Source organism: Haliotis asinina, chromosome 12 (assembly GCF_037392515.1).
Source record: "Haliotis asinina isolate JCU_RB_2024 chromosome 12, JCU_Hal_asi_v2, whole genome shotgun sequence".
Lineage (NCBI taxonomy): Eukaryota > Metazoa > Mollusca > Gastropoda > Lepetellida > Haliotidae > Haliotis > Haliotis asinina.
Genome location: NC_090291.1, coordinates 10,453,653 through 10,476,081, shown reverse-complemented (window position 1 = coordinate 10,476,081; position 22,429 = coordinate 10,453,653). Strand labels below are relative to the sequence as shown.

General features: G+C 37.9%; 1 protein-coding gene across 9 annotated transcripts in view; it reads left to right on the top strand.

Annotated features, from left to right (window-relative positions):
* Positions 1-22,429, top strand: part of LOC137257721 (protein MTSS 1-like) — a 288,334-nt gene that overhangs the window by 61,133 nt on the left and 204,772 nt on the right. For 5 of the 9 annotated variants that reach the window (XR_010954602.1, XM_067795124.1, XM_067795119.1 and 2 more), the window contains exons 4-9: positions 2,216-2,300; positions 3,021-3,112; positions 3,346-3,420; positions 17,764-17,921; positions 18,439-18,600; positions 20,746-20,889. Coding sequence is in view for 8 of the 9 variants with exons in the window: in XM_067795124.1 (XP_067651225.1) it covers positions 2,216-2,300; positions 3,021-3,112; positions 3,346-3,420; positions 17,764-17,921; positions 18,439-18,600; positions 20,746-20,889 (716 nt within the window). In the remaining variant the exon portion in view is untranslated. The remainder of the gene's footprint in view (positions 1-2,215; positions 2,301-3,020; positions 3,113-3,345; positions 3,421-17,763; positions 17,922-18,438; positions 18,601-20,745; positions 20,890-22,429) is intronic. The other 4 variants (XM_067795126.1, XM_067795122.1, XM_067795125.1 and 1 more) reach the window with 2 other exon arrangements.

Sequence of the window (22,429 nt, the reverse complement as noted above, 5' to 3'; positions counted from 1 at the left end):
TTATAAGAGTACTGCATGAAAAGAAAAGTTAAAACCAGCTGTTTTTCTCTACCCTGCTTTCTTCTTTTCTTCCTTCATAAGCATTTACTGATTATCAAACAAATGGTAAAATGATTCAGTTACACGATTTATGTGTTTTGTACAAACACTCTACAAATATCATGTCCACTCGGGGAGCACAAACTCAGATTCCTAAAATTGTTCAATTCTTTGGTCAAATGAGCAGATTATATCTACAACTGTTTGTTCATTGTCTGTGATATGGACCTGTTCTACATAAACTGTGTAGAATTGCACGCCTACTACAGGTAATGGTCAGAACACCCATAATAAACCATGTACCTTAGACAAGTGTTCAAAGCAATCAGCTAGACGATCTAAACGAGAACATGCTCACTACATTCTTTACCTTGGGTTTACCTATTGAAATACATTTGACAATGAGGAACAAGGGACAAGAAGAAGATGTAATTTAACACCCATTTCACACTTAACTGCTCATTGGGACCAAATGTTTTGCAGCTTATTGTAGTTAGTTGTGAGGGGAATGTAATGTCGATATCTCTGCTGTTCACCAACCTTGAAGGTTGGCAAGAGGTCTCATGTTCGGTGCAAGCAGGGTTGTGGAAATAAATTCTGTGTTGTTTATACCAACATGGTAATGTATCTGCTAATGTGGCTGGAAAAATGTTGAAGTTTCACCTGAATTGTCCCAGTACTCTGTAACAGATGGTAAAAGGCCTAAAAAGAAAATTATTTTATTAATGTTTCCCAACAGATCTGTTCCACAAGCTCTTTCATTACTTTTTCATTTTTTAAGTTGTAACATGGATATTTTTCTACCTAGTGAAAAAATTGTTGTGTCATACAATAAATAGGCATGTATGATCTTTAGAGTGGTGAAACATGATTGTCCTCTGAAAGTAGTTGTTCGGGGGTGATGCCAATTCTGTATCTCCATTGTCTGTTAAAGAGAACATCAGAGTGTTTGATGATATCTTTCAGCATCACAGCATCCCCAGTGATTCATTGGGTCATATCAGTATAGTTTGTATCAATGTTAACCTACAGCTTGGTATCTCAGTTGGTTAACACTGTAAAACTGAAAGAAGTTCAGAGGTGTGCAGTGCACCGTTTCATGCCATGTGACCTCACCTCATTGCTATACTGCCTAATCCAAAAGGATGTTAGGGGGTAGCTCAGTGGTAAAAGCATTTGCTCATCACCCTGAATACCTAGGTTCCATTGACTATATATGGTTTCAATATGAGATGCCCATTTCTTGTGTCTCACTCACTGCCACACACAAGTATAAATTGGTGGTTATAGAGCTGGGTCTGGTGAGATTGCGAATTCCATGACGGTGAATTCTGGTCAGGCATCTCTCCGATTTTCCAGGCTTGTGTTGTCAGTCAATAGCCTTAGGAAGAGTATTTGAAAGAAGCATTTTTCAACTTGATAGTGTCTTGTGTTTTCATCAGATGAACATACAGATGCATTCATGAAGTCTTTGACTTAACAGAAATTGTGTAACTGTTTGTTTCTGGATTATGTAAGATAGTGACATGTTTGTCCAATTATTGATTTGTTGGATACAGAGATGATGGGAAGAGTCCATGCCAATGGTCTATTCTGTTGATGAAATGTGTGCAGCAATGCTGTTTCTTGACAAAATAAATCAACGATCGGCTGATGAAGTAACTGCTTGTTTTCAGCCCTTGGTGTGTAATTTCCCTGGATTGTGTAAATGTTGTTATTCAATCAGTTGATACTGTGATAGTAAATAGTGTTTGCTGACAACTGTTGGTATGGTCAATCATAGGGGTAGCCTAGTGGCTAGAGTGCTCGCTTGTCATGCCGGAGACACAGGTTCGATTAACCACATGGGTATGAAGCCCACTATTGTGTGAAGCTCATTTCTGATTTCCCCGCCATGATATTGCTGGAATCTTCCTGAAACTGGCCTCATTTAAAATGATACACCTGTTTCTTACAAATAGTTACTTCCACACAAGATGCCCCTAGGGACACAACTCTAAACCAGAATCTCCACACATGCCTCTTGACAAACCTATGATTGTTTTTACCAGATTCCATGATTCCATGATAGGAACTGACAGGCTTTTGAACAACAAAGCAGCATGTTGGTACATCCTTGTCACTGAGCAAGTATTTTATCTTTCCTATTTACTGATGATTATTCTTTGTTTTCCAGGAGCCACCAAGGAAATTGGATCAGCTCTGACCCGACTCTGTATGAGACACAGAAGTATAGAAAGCAAACTGAAGTCATTCACAGGGTAAGCATGCTGCTTCAACATTGATTGAGATATTAAAGATTTATACGATATTGTCCTCTAGGAAGATCTAGTGCTGTAGAAGCACACTGACCCAGTCGCTGGTCAGTTTGACCTGAAAGTGGTGACAACACTGACAGACTTCCTGTCCTATAACATCTCATCAAGTCTGATGTGACCTGTTGACATTTACCTTGTGGCGTTTTAGGAGGGAACAAGTAGGATTGAGTGAGTGAGTGAATTGGTAATTGTGGGAGGTGGGGTTGGCAGGGGAAGTGAGTTTTGGTTAGCAGTTGGTTTGGTTGTTGGTCAGTGCAGCAATACAACTTGAATATTTAATATACGCTTCATTTACCTCATCCAGCTATTTACTCACTCAGGTGGTAGGGTAGCCAAGCATTTAAAGCACTTGCTTGTCAAGCTGAAGCTCCAGGTCTGATTTCCCACATGGGTACAATCTGTGGAGCCCATTTTTGTGTCCACCATGTGATAGTATGAAAAGCAGCGTAAAACTCACCATGTCATGATGTAAGCAAGGATGAAAATGATGCAGTAAAATTGTGTGTGGACAGTTGTTCGTTGTTTGATTAATGCACCATTAGCTATATTCCACCAATAGGACAGCAACGTACACAGTAATAACTTAAGAATACCACATGCGGAGTTAGTCCAGTTATTCTGTCTTGCTGGAGATTTTATATTCCTGTATGCATACCTCTGTAGATGCATGTTGGATACCCTAGTGGCACCAATTCAGGACAAGCTGGAAGAATGGAAGAAAGTCGTAGCTCAACTGGACAAGGATCATGCTAAGGGTAGGTAACTCTTGACTGTCATGCCAATTAGCTTTTTGCTTCACAATACTGGCTTTCTTGGATTCCTGGTCATCTGGCTTTGAATACAGTGATGTATGATGTAAATGTTTGGATCTCACCATGCTTATGGAAGAAGGACGATGTTAATCTTTAAAATTGTTTTGCTTGCATTAGAACTATGATGTAAATGCTTGTTGTTGTTAGCTAACATATGGATGATGGTTGTGTTTCAGAATATAAGAAAGCCAGACAGGAAATAAAGAAAGCGGCTTCAGATACTGTCAGATTACAGAAGAAAGCAAAGAAAGGTAAGTTTAGCTTGGATGGAATAAAAAAACTGAATGATCTCTTATCATACTCATAAGTACTATATAGCCTCATTTCCTGTTATACCCAATCAAGGATGCCATCATGGCAGGAATAGCAGTTTCATACTACAGACAGTGCTCTGGGGTAGCCTATTGGTTAAAGCGTTTCATCGTCATGCCAAAGACCTGGGTTCAATTCTCCATGTGGGATGAATGTGTGAAGCACTTTTCTGGTGTCACCTGCTGGGATATTACTGAGATACTGTTGGGATATATCTGGGATATTGCTGGGATATTGCTATCACTGGCGTAGAACTAAACTGACTCACATTCATTTCACAAATACCCTGACAGAACCTCTGAGAATATATCCTGAAGCTTACCCATCCAGATTAGTTGATTTTCATCTCTCCCTCTGTGTGCCTTTTGGTAATTTGTGTAACCATTCCTTGTTATTCCTCTTCACAACCAATAAGTAAAACATGCTATTTCTGAATATGTCCACTGACATGGACCACAAAAGTGATACGGAGAATTTATTGAATAGAGAGTCCAAATATTGACGCTCTGGAATGGAATTGCTCCCTAACCACAAAATCCATGGGAAGTGTCGGTACAGCTTCAATTAAGGTGGCTGCCATATTGACTCTCCAACACAGGATTACAGGGTTAACAGCTTGGATATCATTTAGAAGAGAAGGCTGGAATAGCAGAGTATTTACTCTCCACTAACAGACAGTATCCCAGTCCAGCTTTAACTGGCTTCATGTGTTTGGTAAGAGCTTGAAATGCTGTGATCTGCAACACTTGGCCGTTAATTCCTTCTCTGCCTCGGACCAGATCAGTGAGCAGATTCTGGAGAGTTTGGCAAAGTTCATGACCTTGCAGTGTTCGACCTTAAAACTATCACCAGTTTATCAATATTTAGATGTAGGACATGGCACATTGGTCTGGGGAGTGGTGTTATCTGCAGTACAGGGTTATGTCTCTTTGTCATACCAGGATCAGCTAGTAGTGGACTTAAATGTTTAACTCACCCTGCTACAGTCGATGTCTGGAAGAATTTGGAAGTGTCTTTTAGGAACTTTGGTTCATATGCTCCAACATTTCTTAACATTGTCATTCAAAGTCATTCAGACTTACAAGAAAGAAGATTTGACGTTATTAATTTCATAAACAGATATGTTCATTCTGTTAGTTAGAGCGTGTTTGTTTACCTTACTGACCTGTTGTGTGTCAGTGACAACACACAGTGTCATTGGGATAATGCTGAAAGCAGCTTAAAATGTACTTACTTTTGGAACATAAAAAGTCATTGCCTAATTCCACCATGATGAGGCGATGCAGATACTGAACTAACATAGTCTGCTAATATCTTAAAAGCATTTCCTTAATTCAATATTTTTATTGTATTATATAACCTGTGTTAAAACGTAAAGTTAAAACACTTGTGGAGCATGTTATGGAGCATGGACATATGACTCTCGTTGGTCTTGGTGATATGACTCTTATTCCTATGTAAAAGTACAGCAAATACCACAGGTTCGCAAACCCCAACATGGGCAACAATGCAAATAACTTTATCTTACCTTCATACCAGAATATAGACTTCTGATTGGTTCCTACAATCTTGATAAAATAGTGCATGAGAGGGAAAGATATTTCTCAGTGGATGACTTGAAAAGGAGAATATATGCAATACACCACAAAAGGAATGAAAACTACATGTTTTGAAGTCACTTGACACAGTTTTAGTTAGCATAACCTGAAACAGCATTTATCAAATTTTAATTTGTTTGAATTCTTTTACAATGTCAGATTGAAATATGTCAGTGAGATCGATTGTTATGAGTCTCGTGAGGATATATGTGTTTTTGGGCATCTGTGTTTGGTTTTATACCACTTGGCTCATATAAAACCTGATGGGACTCATGAAAACACATATAGCTCTCAAGATGTTGTTAGAACTCGTACAACTTATATTAATCCTCTCAATGCTACCGTCGAACCCATTCGACAGGAGTGCAGGATAATGACATCTCCAAATAAAACTTGCAATAATTATTCAACGAGTCGGATTTACGTGTCATATGAATGATGTATGGAATGTGCTAATTCTCACCTTTTTAAATATGTAATGTTCAATACGTTTATATACCTTAAAACGAAACGCCCGAGAATTAAAAATGAGATCGCCGAATTTCTCGGCACGCAGTCGAAAATAACGGCCATTGTTGACTTCCAGCGCACCACGCCGTGTGGTACCCAGTCTAATATTTTCTTCATAATGAAATATTTTTTGATAGTTTAATCGATATTTTTTGTTCCTTGACGAAGAGAAAGCTCATAAGTTTCCCATTTTCTAAAAATTAGTAACTTTCGGCTCAAATAAATATAAACACAACCAATCTCAATGTTATATCATCGATTGGACGAATAGAAACGATCATGGCAACGGCGGTAAACAAACAACTCCACATGTATCGTGATGCCGAAGAAAATGTGCCATCCTTTTGACATATCCAGTTATTTTATCTGGAATTAATTACACGGTGTGAATAGGTAAATGTTATTGCCTCTGCACAGAAATTACCAGATTTAGCGATTTTATTTTGATTTGGTTTGATAAACCTTCCAACATTCACAAAGTTGACAGCCGTTGGTGACCCGAAAGGGCGCGGCCAAACTCGCGGTCTTTCTAAGTGACAAGATACGAAGGATGTTTGAAAATATGCGTTCATAAGCAGAATCTGAACTCATATACATTGCAAGAAAACGACTCAATACCTATATAATGCAGATCATGAAACAGTATCACAATATTTGTAATTGTACCCACCCTTGATGAAACCGGAAGCACGTACACGGCATGGCACTCGTGGAAGTAAAATGTGAACGAGTTGGAAAACGACCATTGATACATTTTCTAAACTGATTCAAATTCCCGTAAGATCAATACTATACACCAGAATTACCTTTCAGTCATCCTCAGTCATTTACTGTTAGTTGTGTTCAATAGCAGTTGTCATTTGTCGCTTGTGTTGTAGTATTTCTCCTGAAGTTAGCCGTCGATGTGTTGATCTTTAGTTTAGCAAATCCGAAGTCGATGATTTTCGCGGTCTATTTTTTCAAAGAATGTTCTGACACGGGGAGACATATAAATTGTCAGTGTGTCGTAACAATAACAGAATATTCTTCCGTGTATATCGTTACAAGAAGTACAATTTTGATGATTGAAGATGTCATGAAAAAAAATCATTTTTCCTTTTGCAGAAACGAACGAAACCAGAGCTAGTGTGAGAATGTAACGTACAGTAAATGTATTTCATAAAAATTAATTACTGCTTAGAAAACAACTGTCATCGTCTTTGTGAATCAGTATTTATTTTAGACATTAAAACAGCTAAACATCACATCTTTTGTTCACGAATTTGGAGCAAAATTGAAATTATTTTGTTACTCCAAACAGCAGAGCTTTCGGAGTTAATTCTGCCTAGTATAATGCAGGTAATGTTTCAGATCAAATTGTTTGACGTGTGTGCATATTTGTATTAAAAAATCATGTCATGTGGCTCAGTCCGTGGTTCCATAGAGCTTTTAGATATTGCACTAGTGCAATCTGAACTGCAAAATGTACCTCATGTTTATGGCCATACTTTTTACCTACTTGCACACTGTCTATGTTCATATTTTACTGTTAAAACAGACTTCATCTGGGAAACAGACTGATGATCCAAACTCTTGGAGCAGTGATTACACTGACAGTGATCGAAAGACAGACTTATTTTTTTCTTGTGATGAAATTTCATGAAGTAATATGAAATTATCATACCAGATCTAGAATAATTTTGTTGTAGTGATGTTTTGAATATGGAATATCAAAACTACAAGTGACAGATAATTAAGTGTTGAGTAGGAGGTGCAACCTATGTTAGTCTTTGGCATCAAGGTAATCATGTGGTGGCAAGTAAATTTCTTTTTTCCTAATACTGAGCTCTGCAGTGAGTGGTTTTTGTTGTCCAGTTTGGAGATATTCTTTAAGATTTCAATTTGGATTTTTTTCATTGCCATGTGTATATGGCAAAGACATATATATCAAATACTTCCAGATCTTTAACGGAAGACTGCTCAGTCCTTGGCATTTTGTTATTCAAGGAAGACTGTTCTTCATGTTTCTTGTTTCATGATGGTTTAGGCTATTGAACACTAAATAATTGGAGTATATCATCATCAGACACTTCAGCAAACAGAAACAATCCTTGAAAGTTCATTAGACCCATTTCATATTGTGACATTGTTCCTAAACCCAGGAAAAGACAATAAGGTAGAATAATATATATTTACAGAATATGAAGCCTGTTTACTTTCACCAGAGACAATATAACTTCTTATATGTATATGGTTTCTCTTTTATCAAATGATAACATTTTCTGATAAATTTACATGTACTGTTACTTCAACAACATAAATGACATTATTTGTCATGTGCGATTCAAAATAATTCAGCAAACAAAGTGGTACTGTTGAAAACAAAAATAACTCATCACCCATTTGTATTTGATGTACATTTTGGCACGATATTATGAAGAAATAAAATACACAAAATAATTTGTAACATCTATCCATATATTTTATGGCATACATGTAGTTGTAATAAAAAATTGTGCAAAACTGTCAGCTTTCCACATTACTGAAAGACATTAATTAAAATTTGGTTATTTACACGTTGCTAATGCATTGACAGATTTTAAGTGTCTTTGCCCTTGTCTATTTGAGAGAGAAAAATAATTGTCATATTATTAATATCATTTAACATATTAAAGTATATGAAAAGATTTAAAGTTGTAACCAGTTATGAAACATAAAGCACTGACAAATCTATCGTAATTATTCATTAAGAACGTTAATTCATTGCATAAAATTATGAATGTAATTCAACTTGTTCTAAAGTGAGACATATAATTTTCCCAATCATGTAATATGAAAGCAATTTTTATCAAATCATCTCCGATTTCATGTGAAACTATAACTGAAAATATATTTTTGTTTATAAAACATGTATACTGCAGTTCTTACTACATTACATCGTCATAAAAAGAAAAGCATGAATGTTATTTTAAAACACAAATGCCACGCCCATATCCGCGCACCTGTTGTTGAGAATGATGTTTGTACACGTTTCTGTGTTGGACCATGTGAAAAAAAGAATAAGCTGGGATCAACATGCATCACAATTATATCTTTGCTATCTTTATATTCAGTGGACAATAAAGTAATGTGCCTAATATGAACAAAAATTCAAATAAAAGATACTTAAAAACTTGCAGCTGCAGTGTTGATCGACTACTGTTTCCGGGTCACGGGAGCATACAAGGTCAAACTGGTTCGGCTATGTGCGAATTATATAGTCAAAAATACACCAAGAAAATTCTATGAGCTCTGATTAATCACTTTAAACAGTTATTTGTGCTAAATTCAGACGAAATATCTCCAACTTTTCTGTTCATATTCAATAGCGAATGAATTTCATCAGGCAATCCCCGTCTGTGACATCACATCCGGTGACCTTTGCACTTACTAGAAAACAAGTTAGATTTCACGATCTTAATTTTCGTCCGTCTTTCGTCATGCTAAACGGAAAATGATACATGGAACACTTGTAGAATGAGAAATTCTCCCTTTTTCACCAGGTCTTACACAGAAGAGTTCTGTAATCTTTCTTCTGACCAAAAAAGCTATATTTTATGTAGGAGTTCGACGAAGCGCGCCATGTTTGTTTTTTAGTATGCGTAACACGATTTAACACTGTCTTTTTGTGGGTTTGTGCAAAAATTAATGAACCATAAAGCTTGATATTTGCACTCATGAATGCTTATGAATCATGTATTTTATTCTGCTATTTTCATTACATGACACGTTTAAATAAACGTAATAGTGCCATTTCAGTAAGACCTGTCATGACATCGAAAATGTTATTTGTTTACGACGAACGTTTTCGATTATTTTTTTTTCAGAATTATTTTTTAATTTGTCGTCGCGCGGATATTTGCCGATACAAATATACGAAATTAAAGTCAGATACTTATGAAATATCAGTAGTAAGAATATTGAAATCGGTTTGCGATAATTGGACAATTTATACGGTTCCTAGTATAAAACGCATCCGGCTACCAATCGAGTAATTCAGGTAAATTCAGGAAAATGTACTATATTTATGTTTGTCTTGTAATTAATATCTGTACGTTTGAAATTATCTGGATATTTTTTGATAATAATGTTTATTTTTGTATGTAGTATTAATGAGCTGAATATTTTTTCAGTTGTCCCTTATTTAGTGACGCACTGAGTGTTTGAAATCACCCACCCTCTTATTAACGGCTTATGCTGAAATTAATTCAGCAGGCTAAAGGTTAAGAGGTAACTTCTTAGATTAATGATGCTTGAGATGTATGAGATGTTTAGTTTAGTGAACACTTTGTGGAGAAATCCAATTTCCCATTGTTTATATGATGTGAGAAGGTCGCTAAAAGGGAACATGCTGAATGAATAAACTCCCTGCATCTTGCCTCGAGGCTTGTGATTAGTATGCGTCCATTCATTCTCAGCCGAATCTGCAGAGATTGGAATAACTGTCAGTCCTTTATCATTAAATTGTTTTTAAAATTCTTTATGAAATTTGATTTGAATTAAAATTTAAAATGTGAAGTTTGAAAATGTTTCTTCTGAATTAAGCATTTGCCAAGTTGGACTTTATTTTAGGACAGAGGAATTGTTGATATTTGTCTTTGCATTTCTTTTCTGATCATGTAGACAAGGCAGAACAGGGCAGCTGAAGATTAGAACAGATTTGGAAGTCATCCTGTGGATGTATTCTGTTTTGGCTGATTAAAACCAGTGAAGGAAGCATTGTCAGAACAGAGGATCTTGGACCAAGTTCCTTTTCCTTTTTAGAGTAATGGTGGAACAGGCGTGGTCAAAGCATTTGCTCATTGAACTGAAGACCTGGTTTCATTTCCCCACATGGGTACAATGTGTAAAGCCCATTTCTGGTGTACACTGCTATAACATTCTCGAAATATTTCTCAAAGTGTCACCAACCCAACTCACTCACCCAGATATTTTTAGATACTTAATACAGATGTTTATTTCATACTATGCAAGTAGGCATTGTCGTCTGTGCAGTAATATGACAGAGGCAGCGGAAATTCAAATTGGGTGTACGCAGGATATTATCAGGACAGTAAGAGTTCAGTGCATGGCCAGCTGAAACGAAGTATGGTAGGACAGTCTCTGTTCAATGCCCATCTTGTTGATGTTCAATACCCATCTTGGTGATGTTCAATACCCATCTTGGTGATGTTCAATACCCATCTTGTTGATTTTCAATACCCATCTTGTTGATGTTCAATGCCCATCTTGGTGATGCTCAATACCCATCTTGTTGATGTTCAATGCCTGTTTTGGTGATGTTCAATGCCCATCTTGGTGATGTTCAATACCCATCTTGTTGATGTTCAATGCCTGTTTTGGTGATGTTCAATGCCCATCTTGGTGATGCTCAATACCCATCTTGTTGATGTTCAATACCCATCTTGGTGATGTTTTTGCTTCAGTACTCTACTATTTGAGAGGTTTTTCTTTCATGTTTTTAATGTGGGTATGAGTGTAGCTGACTGTAACCCAAGGCCTGAAGCTAGTGGTAAGACTTCTTTCAGTACAGTGATGTCTGGTGATACTATGATACTAATCCTGTGTCTGAGCCTTTGGGCTTTGTGGGTTAGACAAGATTCTCAGCATCCTAATATGATTGCTACATCAACCATAGAGATAGAGCGGTTAGACTTACTTGATTACATGAGTTCAGATTGTTGCTTACAGTATCGTACCCATGAAGGTCCAGTCTTCAGCAACCTGTACTTGTTGTAAGAAGCAACTAACAGGCTCAGGTGGTCAGGCTTTCTCACTTAGTTGACATATATCTTTGTATCCCAGTTGTGTTGATTATTACGGCAGTAAAGATCCAGGTTAGAACTGGTCTTCAACAACCCAGGCTAGATATTCTCGAAGCATTCGTAGCCCTATGAAAGGCCCTTATAAAGGCCCTGGTTTGTCTCAAGTGGCAACTAAAAGGATTGGGTGGTAGGACTCGCAGAATTGGTTGACTCCTGTCATCATAATTGGAATATTGTTAGGTACAGCATTAGACAACAAACAAAGCAAGCTTACTACATCAATCATTGGATTGTCTGATCTGACTTGATGACTTATGACCACTATAGCTGGATAAGTGCTGAGTGACTATGAGCAAACAAACAAATCTGTGTCTCTGTGTATCAAACTGAAATCTGCTGAAAGTAAGTTACATGACAGTTGGCTCAAAAGTCCCTAATCCTCCAACCTTACATAACACACTAGTCATTGCTCTGGGGATAGGTAGGAGGTCAAGTCAGTGCACATTCTTTAGTCACCACTACACACTGCCTTCAGTTCACAGGCAACATAACTATCTCTCAGTATAATCTTAACAGTTGAAGGCTCCATTGGCTGTTACATAAGGCCTCTGACCTGAGTGTGGAAGACTTGTGATGATATCAAAGGAAATTAGATATGTTACCATGACTGATGCAGACATGAACTGGATGTGACAAGGATTGGTGGGGCATCCATGTTCAACTACAGCTTGGTAGCACACTGCACTAGCTCAATAAATTTGGCATCAGTCCAGACCAGAACAAGCACACAGGCATGCAAATGAAATTATTGTGAATGTGACGTTGAACCCAATCTCACCTCAACAGAGTGATAACCATGCATAACTCCTATACCAGGTTACATTTAATCACTCGTGGTAGACTGGTGGTAGACATGTCATAATTTCCAGGCTGGTGGCTTCATTGTGGTTTGATTTCCTCACTGTCTGCCCGATTGTAGTCTGAGTGTGGACATAAGTGACATGTCCCAAAAGTGCGTTGACATCACCCCTCATAGCTACTATGTGTAAAACCCATTTCTAGTCTCCTGCGATGTGATATTGCTGGAATATTACACTCACTCACTCACTGACTCACTCACTCACTCACTCACTCTCACTCGTTCACATAATTGTCTGCGGAAGTCCTAAAGTACTGTAACATTTATACATCTGATACCTTATCTGCTTCAGTCCATCGGGGAACAGTTATGTGAAAAACATATATTAAGAACTGAATGTAAAAAGGGAACAGAAAGTATAGTGCTCATTGTTTAGACACTTAAATATGAAAAGAGGTTTTTATTTTCAGAAGTGGCATTGTGTGACTTCTTGTTGGGGCAGCTTGTTTCCGCAACTTCCAATTAGCTGAGATGACTTATTAGTGGCTTGTGCCTGTGAACGGAAAGTGAATACTTCTCTCAGTACCGCAGGCATTCGTTAATGTATTTCCCTTAAGCTTCCCTTGAGCTTCACTTGAACATGTGTATGTTTTAAATATGCATACATATAGTTATCTTGTGTTCTCAGAATATTGCAAGGATTTATGTTGAATTGATGATTAAAGGTATAACTTGGAATCATTTTTCATGTGAAATACATTGTGTATGATGTAGAACTGAACAGAAATGTGAAGAGCACAACATTGCAAATAATATGGAACAGCACTGTAAGTAACTCTTTTGTACACCAAGTCACTGTGGATAATAATGTGGAACAACAGTGCATTAGATAATACAGAACAACCGAGCACTATAGATAACAATGTGTCATGGTTGGTTTAAGTTTAATCCATAGTGACAGTGCCAGCCTGATTCATTGTAACCGTAACTTACCATTCCAGACACTATTTGACTAAACCACCAGACACTGTCGTCACAGTCCCAATCACTCCTTACCTTGTTGCAATTAAACAAAGCAATCTTGGTGCGTGGAACATCATGACGCCCATACTCCCATGCTCGTAGCACTGATTTACGATAGTTGTAGCACTATGCATTCTTTTTGCAAGCAGACTCATCTTTCCAAACACACTCTCTTTGTACACTGTTCTTTTCAGATCATGCTTTATAAAACACATCTCTCAAGATGATGACTCAAGATATTTTGTTGTGACCCACAGTCTGGAAACTGAAAATACTGACCAAAATTTTGGTTTTTAATGTGGTGTTTCCTTTTCTTATGTGATTAATTGATTGATAATATTTACTGCTGATGCATAGCCTCTGAAAGATGAGTCATTGCTGTAAGATCCATGGGTTCTGTTACGTCTGCTGCTGCTTGAATAACACCAACCTGTAACGTCTGCTAGCCACTCTGCAATATGAAGCGTTGTTTAAAACAAGCCTGGAAGAGTCTTGGGTAGAGGCATCAAGCAGTTGCTTGTTGCTCCAGAAAACTGATTACAAGGGTTTCGTCTGGGGAACTGACCACAATTTCTCCAAGATTGGGGATATTTGTTTAACAACAGGTGACTGAGAATGATGAGAATGTGTGCATGGGAAATGTTTGAAAATCAAACTCAGTAATTCATATGAGCTGACAACACATAAATTATCCTCATCAAGATTCAGATTATCAAATCCAGACCTTAGCTTGAATGAAAGCAATCCTGTAATCAGTATTAAACCATGGCTGTTTAACTGACCACCAAAGCAGTTAAACCCTGTACAGGAACTACTTTCTAAACAACAAACAAGTAATATGCAGTAAAGTTTTGTTGGGGATAATTTACATATTTTGGTGGTTCAATATTGAGGGTGATCTTCACACTGAGGTGAACACTGCTGGAGCAGCCACTGTGATGGTTGTAACAGTTTTTGGTAATGTTGCTGGGACACCCTGCATATTCTTCAGCTTAAGTGTACTCACAGGTACTTGCTACATCTTTGTAACTGCTTGAATTCATCGTAACATCCATATCCAGTCCTATTTTTGAAAATGGATTCGATGTCACTGTCAACTACATGTGCGTCCATACTGTACACATGCTCTGACCAAAGTGACGATATGCATGCACCTGTAGTGATGTATTCAGATAACAAATAATCACTCATGTTAAATGGACCAAGCAAAGTAAATAGCAGCCCGAAACAAGAAAAATTAATTGTTAAGAATTTGAGGTTGTTCGAAATGCATGTGCAGGTCATTTAAAACATGTTGGCCTGAGTCATTGACTTTATAGGGATTCACAATATCATGAGAACGAAACATACAAGATTTAGATTGTTCTTTTAACTTAAATTCACTGAATAATCAGGGATGTTAAGACCATCTAATGCTGGCCATGGTTTAAGCAGGCTAGACCACTCGGACTCGGTGTTTAACTGTTGAAATGCTGAGTTCAATTCCTCGGTACGTTTCAACTCAGCATTTCAAAGGTTAAACACGGGGTCCTCATGGTCCAATCTGTGCATAATCAATCTTTATATTGGTGTGACTCTTGTTGAAGAAAAGACAAACCATTATGTATACATGAATTTGATTAAGTATACAGATGAACATCTGAATACATTGTCATACAGTTTGTAATATTCGTAAGAATTATAGTTTACACACTGATATTAACATCCTACTGTTTCAAAGTTTTAGACATAAAACACATCTCACAGCTTCCCTTCAAATAACATTTCTGTGTGTATTCACATTCCTTGGCAACAGCGGAATTTTACCACATCTCTGACAGGAGAATTGTTCAATGCTGGTTGATAAATTGGAGTCCATAGATTAGTTCAACAGTGTCAAGGAAAAATTTGCTTCAGGCGACCATGAGTTCGACAGGTTTTTTCAGAGAACATTTTTAGATTTTTGTTCCGTGTTGATCGCTGATTATCAGTTGAAGCTGTTTAGTACATACAGTTATAAATACATAATATTCCTTTGTATTCATCAGAGGGCACAACACAGTACATTGTCTTATGAATCTTTAATATATCTTGTATTCAAGCAATCACTTTGGACCAGCTCTTCCTGAGGTCTAGAATAAGGGACATATATATTGATTAGGCACCATTATGTAAATGAAGCACCCCATTAGGGCTCTAGGAGCGATTGCAGTTTGCTGACATGCCTCATAATGGGTTAATTGGTTGTGTCTAGGAGATAGCCTGGTTAACCCTAACTACATTAGCTGATTAGAGCAACACTCTGGTGTTGCTGATTGATAATGCAGTGGCTATTTCCATGTTGGGCATGACGTAGAGATGCTCTTTTCTAAACATATCCTCACCCATGGGGAATGGGAATAAATCCACTTGAGTAGCCGTGGCGTGAAAATAGACCGAGTTTTAGCCATTAATTATTGGATGGCCTGGTGTGTGATGCTTTGTGATGCAGGGAATGCCTCGCAAGCTGCTTTATCAGTTACTTTTGTTTCCCAGAATTGATAGTGTTGTCATCCTGCAAGGAAAATCCACAGCCCAACGTGTGATCTGAATGAAGGTGCATGTGTCTTGCCAATATTGTCATCTCTGGGTAATGTCTGTCCTTGGGCCCTCAATGGTGATCAGCTGATGTGGGTTCACTCTGACATTCATGGCCTGCTGGCATCAAACCTGTACATGTTGGTGTTAACCAAAGTTGTGAAGCGAGTCATGGTTTTTAGCAATAATCCAGCTATAGTATGGTGGGCGACATCAGAAATTGGCTACACATATTGTACACATCTGGTGTATCAAACCTGGGACTTAGGCGTGACAAGCAAATGCTTTAACCATAACGCTACCCCATTGCCTTGGAGTGATGAAAGTCCACTTGTGTCACTTCAAAGTTTTGTTCCTACAAGTAACTGCTAACCAGTGATATGAACAGATTGATTAAACAGTTGTGAAAAATGTAACTGACCCTGCCCACTCTCTCAAGATCATGTCCTTAAATATTACAATTGAATGAAAAGAAGACTGGCTCCAGGTTTGAAAAATGAAGACGATGTTTCTCACCTAACATTTTTTGCTTAGTCATTAAAAGTAGTGTCTACAAACAGATATTGAGCTGAAAGATTCGTTCCCCTCTTGAATCACCTCAGGAAGATGTAACAATTGCCACTTCTGTTCAACGTCTGCTCTCTCTCTGTGGTAAAGTCATGTCTTTGATAAGAGAGTTTATCTACTGGATAAGATCTGGTGCATCCTATGATGGCCACGCTTCCTGTAACTGTTACTGTCACCTACAAGATAGATCTGCTGTCTGCCCTCCATTTTGTTTTTTGTTGTCTGCATGTCACTATGCCCCAAGAGCAGATGGCTTGGAACAGATGTGAAGCAGACGTCATCTTCAGCACTGTTGCTAGTCAATGAATACTGCTCACTGATTACAGGACTGTGCCAGAAGCATCAGCTTTGGTAGAAATAAAATGATTGTTGTCTTTGAGCAGACGTCATGTTCAGCCCTGTTGCTTGTCAATGAATATTGTTCACTGATTAGAGGACTGGTGCCTGAAGCATCAGCTTTGGTAGAAATATGATCATGTCAGGGATTGATATTGAATAAGTTCTTTTTTCATCATGTTGGTGTGGAAAATCAATATCAATTTGCATTTAGTATCCTAACCCTGTTTTCTCTCGTTTATGTTGTTAGTTTTTTTAGCATTGCCATTTTGTATTTAAGAAATATATTAATATTTTGGTAGGTATTATGTTGGTTATGTGTGCTTGCAAGACATATACCTGGGTCTGTCTATGGTTGTGTGGTGAGATCTTCTCAGATATTAGATGGTTGTTGAATGTAGAAATAATGGATTCCTGACTGATAACATGTTGAGTATTTCAAGTTGATTTCCAGGACTTTCACCAGTGTCTTGTTATAAACCTGCTACGAAGTAAAGGGGGTAATAGCGTTTATTCCATCCATTTTACTGTCCATTCTTCTGTCCGTCTTTCCTTCTGCCCCGGTGTGCGTGCGTGCGTGCATGTGTGCGTCTGTGTTTTTGTGTTTTTTGGGGAGGAGGATGTCGTAGATAATGTAAGTATTTTTCAGAAATCAATTTCAGAAAACAATATTGATTTAAAATATAAAGTAATGAAAGTAATCATGAAGTAATGAAGGTGGATGATTTTGTCCTGATTTTATCCTTTACATACATCATATACACAAAAAACGCCAACAGATGTTATATTTCGCTCTGATGGCAGCCTTGGAGTGCACTATGCTCTCTTTAAACATGATGTTCAGTTGTTAAGTACACCAGTCTTAAGACAGAGATATTAATATGAGGACAGACCACTTGAATATTGGTTCCTTCATGGTCTTGCCTTTGTTTCATGCAAGGTAGACATGCAGATGTGAATTGTCAGTTGCCCAAATGGTCTCTCTTGTTTCCAGGCAGTAGAAATATGCAGGTATCAGTCACTTCACTTAATATCTGCTCTTTGTTTCAGGCAAGGGGGACATTCAGAGCAGACTGGACAACGCCATGCAGGATGTAAACGACAAGTATCTTCTCCTGGAGGAATCTGAAAAGAGCTGTGTGCGGACAGCCCTCATCGAGGAACGGGCCAGATACTGTGTCTTTGTCAGTGCTCTCAAACCGTTTGTTGTGAGTAGAGCCAGGACTGAACGCTGAACCCATAACAAGATATGAACAGGAATCATTAGTTTCTTCAAATTGACTAGACTGTCATTTAGTTCCATGACAAGATATGCATCTACAAAATATACAATAAAATCCAAATGTATCCAGAGCAATGATTAGTTTTCTAGAGCAGTCTAGTCACTGTCTAGACTTGCCAGTCATACTTGATGTTGCTGAATTCCTTTCTTAGTGTATTCTTTATGCTTGGGCAGACTCTAACTGTTACTGATCAGATATATATTTCAGACTGCATTTAGTTGCAAGATTTCTGATGCAGATTTTAGTAACTCATTCTTTGGGGAAAATCTGTGAATTAATCAAACAGATTTAATTTCATTTCAATGAAATATCTTACTTTGGGTAATTTCAGTAAAGCAGAGCTGTTGAATGTAAGATTCTTTTTCTGAGTACAAGTGCAGTAATGGCTCACTTTTGGCAAGCGTGATTCCGCTTTGATAGTACACACGTCTGTGTGTTTCAGGACAGTGAGATCAGCCTCCTCACAGAGGTCACACACCTCCAGGAGATCATCGACAGCCTGTGTGCGCAAAGTTCCGACCCCAATACACTGCCGCCATCTAGTGAGCAGGTGATAATGGACCTGAAAGGGGTCGACCACAGCGTGTGGAACTTTCAGGTAAAGGTAAAGACCATCTGACAGGGAGTATCGTTTGATGTGACTGTGGAGTCCCGTCTCAGTCAGGATGTATGGTAGTAGTTGCAGGCAGACAAGAGTTCAGATATTTACATGAAGTTTTCATGCCTGAGAAGTCATTCAAATATATTGTTTCCAAATTTAAGTATGTCTTTAGGTCATTTTGGATAAGTCAATCCAAAAATAATGACTTTATTGATTCAAAAAGAATATTTAGGATATACAAAAATAATACATAAAAACATTACTTTTAATTAACAGTTCCAGATAGTGCATGTCTTGGACGTGTTTGATATGTACTCCTGTGCAAAGATAGTGTGAAAGTGTTATAAATGCTATCTTGTATCTGAAATGATCTTGTAGATATTTGGAAAATGAACCATGTCTATTCATGTCAACTTGGTAATATATGAACATGAAAGAATTTCTAAGAAATCTGGGAAACTCGCCATCAATGCTGTTAAATAGGGATAAGTGATATGTATTTGATCATCCTGGATGAGACATGTGTGGAGTTTGTCTCACTTTGCAAACTTTCTCTGCACCCTTTGATCTTTACTTGGTGTCTTCTCAGTTTGATACTCCTGTCTGATCCACTTCAGTCCTTAGATACCTCACTTCTCACCCAGTTCACTGGTTTGACACCCCTCTGCTGAACCAGGAGGTCATCAGATACCTCCTTTCTGACTTTTATAGCCCTATTCTATTTCTTCTGAAACCCCTCCTGACTTACATCAGTGGTGTTATACATCACCTTGGACCCAGTGAGTAACAAGCAACCAACCAACACACACCCATCATCACACATCCTTATCCGCCCACCCTCTCGATAAGACCTCATTATGAACCTGTTTTAGTGAACTACCATTTGATACCCCATTTTACTGCTTCATTGGTTTGATACCTCTGTGAATTGATACTCCTGATCCACTTACGCTGTTTGATACACTTTGAAGTGTTCCCACTTTCTAGCCCTGTGCAGAAGCTAATGGATGCTCTGAGGGTAGAGGTCTTTAGAATGGTTGTAGTTAAAACATTTGATAATCATCAGTTTCCATGTCTGTTTGAAAGAGCAGCATAACTAGAGACTTAAGCCGTGTTTACAGTAGAGTACATTACATTGGGATTTGACTGATCTGAAGAAATCTGCAACCATACGTAGTAATATTACGAGCCATGTTCTTCTCATTTTACTACATCTGACCAAAGTCATGATTTTAGTCAGTTTTGTTTTGTTTCACCAGTAGACACCATTAATTTATTCAGGTGGGTGGATGAGTGAGTTGGTGGGTGGGTGGGTTTTGGGTGAGTGAGTTTCAGGGAGATAATATTGACTAGTGGAATTAATGATGTAACAAGAACAACAACATCAACAACAACAACATAACAATGTGAAAAGGGAATGAAAGATATACCATGCATAGTGATATTTGATACAAATATTCAGAATGCAAGTATCGCTGACACATACACTACCAGATCTGACACACTGTGTGTTGGCAGGAAGGAAGTACTTGTCCTAGCGCCAGGCCGCCCTGTCAGCGGAAGCTGCTCAGTGAAGGCATTGTCCCTGATGCTTCTATCATTCTGTTGTGCTTCTTGTGTTCTTTGTTAACAGCTATTCCTTTGAAGAATAGAGTTGTTAAGTGTATTAAATATAGAACTCAAAAGAGGTTAAGAGACGTCTGATTCTTTCATTTGACCACAGATAATCTGACCTGGCTGCATAAATAGACCACAATTTATTAATAGACTCATTATGAGTATGTGTTTCTGAACAGCTTCAGTCTAGCTTAGAATTTGGTTTTGAATTAAATCAAAAAGACATTCCTTTCTTTTATTATTAACTTTCAGGAATATGGAAGTCAAGATAGTCATGGTTATGGGAATAAATTATATATTAAACATAATTCTCTGGAGGAGAATGTCTGAATTGTTCAAAGGGAGATAATTCTGTATAAACCTTTCATTCAGTTTTTCTTTGAATTTTCAAGATCATGAAAATAAGTCTGTCACTTGTTTTGCTGAAGGAGTTTGTGTGTCATTCTTCTTTATTTTGCTTCTGAATATTTAGTCTGTTGAAAAAATGACGAAAGACACTTTGAAGTCATGTGGATTGCTTTATTTTTCCAGCAGACGCCACCAAGTTCACCCAGCTCATTAGGATCGCGCAAGTCTAGCATGTGCAGCATCAGCAGCATCAACAGCTCCTCCAGCGGCTCCACGCAGTCGCACTCACCCAGCCACCACAACGTGCGCAACCGCACAACTTCACAGGTACACCTCCAACGTTATATCTGTCAGTGCTGGGTGAAATTCGTCCTGTGAAATTGTTTAACAATGTGATTTGTTAAACCATATCTTTGTTTGTTATACCATTTTAACACCTCTTTGAATTTGTGTTATACAATTCCAGGACTACACTAAACCATATCTCGCCTGGTGTGCCATTGCCAAACTGATTGCAGCTGTTGGTTATTGGCTTTTATTTAGATATAAGAAAGATGCTCATAACGTCAGATACATGATTTGGGGCGATGGGATAGCCTAAAGTGTTCGCTCATCTAGCGGAAAACTCGGGTACAGTTCCTGGGTTCACATGTGCACATTGTGTGAGGGCAATTCCTGTTGTTCCCAGCGATGCTTTTGCTGGAATGTTAGAAACTAAACGCACTGACCAACTTACGTGTTGGCACATTCAGGCTTATTTATTTACATTCGTATGACTCATGTGGGGTGTTATGCAACAAATAAGCACTTTTGTACAGTGTAGAGAAAAAAATCTTTGTTAGTCTGGTAATGTTTGATCTGTGCCAAATGGAAACCAGTCTGAGTGCTTACATCATGGAACACCCCCTTGCAATGTTACATGAAGTCTCTCTTACAGATCCCGGAGCATGTCTGTGGTATTTATCCCAGGTTTTACTCACTTCCCCTTTTCAGCTTGAGGATACTTGAGGGTTCCTTTATGAAATTTTTATATTTTCAGAGACTATGTCAATCTGTGTGATATGCTGTGTGAGAACACATTACATTGAAGCAATACTGTATCAGTCTATATTTGTATAGATGGTAAAACGTTGAGAGTTGTCACAATTTCTTATAAATATAGAACTATGATGACATCAGGGCAACAAGTCTTGTATTTTTGCTGTCATCAAACAACAAAAAAGAATTTTATGTTTTCAATTTTCAACTGAAATCGACCTCACTGTAATGTACCTATTACTAGTTCTGGTACTTTTACTACCAATAGTACAGTAGAATATACAGTTGTTTATTGATAATGCTTTTTGTAACCCCATGATCACTGTGTAGCTGAACGTTTAACAGACGTAAACGATGTTACTTCCTCTTCCCATGATTCCCTTCATCACATGATCAGTCTATCCTGGCACTGCATATTACCTACATGATTGCTGCATGCTTTCATACCATCCAGTCAATCATCATATCTGCTGAATCGTGTCGCCAGCTGGGTCGATGTCCATTTATTTGCAGATGTTCATTATTTGAGCTACGACATTGAGCTACTGGTGCATGCTATATTGAATCATGTTTATGGTGTCTGCAGTCTATGCATGTTGCAGTCAATCAAGACGCTTGCAGTATGCAGCGCAGCTGCTCGTTACGCTGTTAGGAAATAAAGCTTTCCAGGAAATTTATGTTTCTCTGACTGATGTTTCAGTTATAGATGAAGTTTGTAGATTTTGATAACGGTTCTTGTTTGTCTGAAATTGTCCTAATTGAAAATATTACATTTCAGTGTTTCACAGAAATGTAAGTCACATCTCTTAAAGATACCTCGAAAGATTGT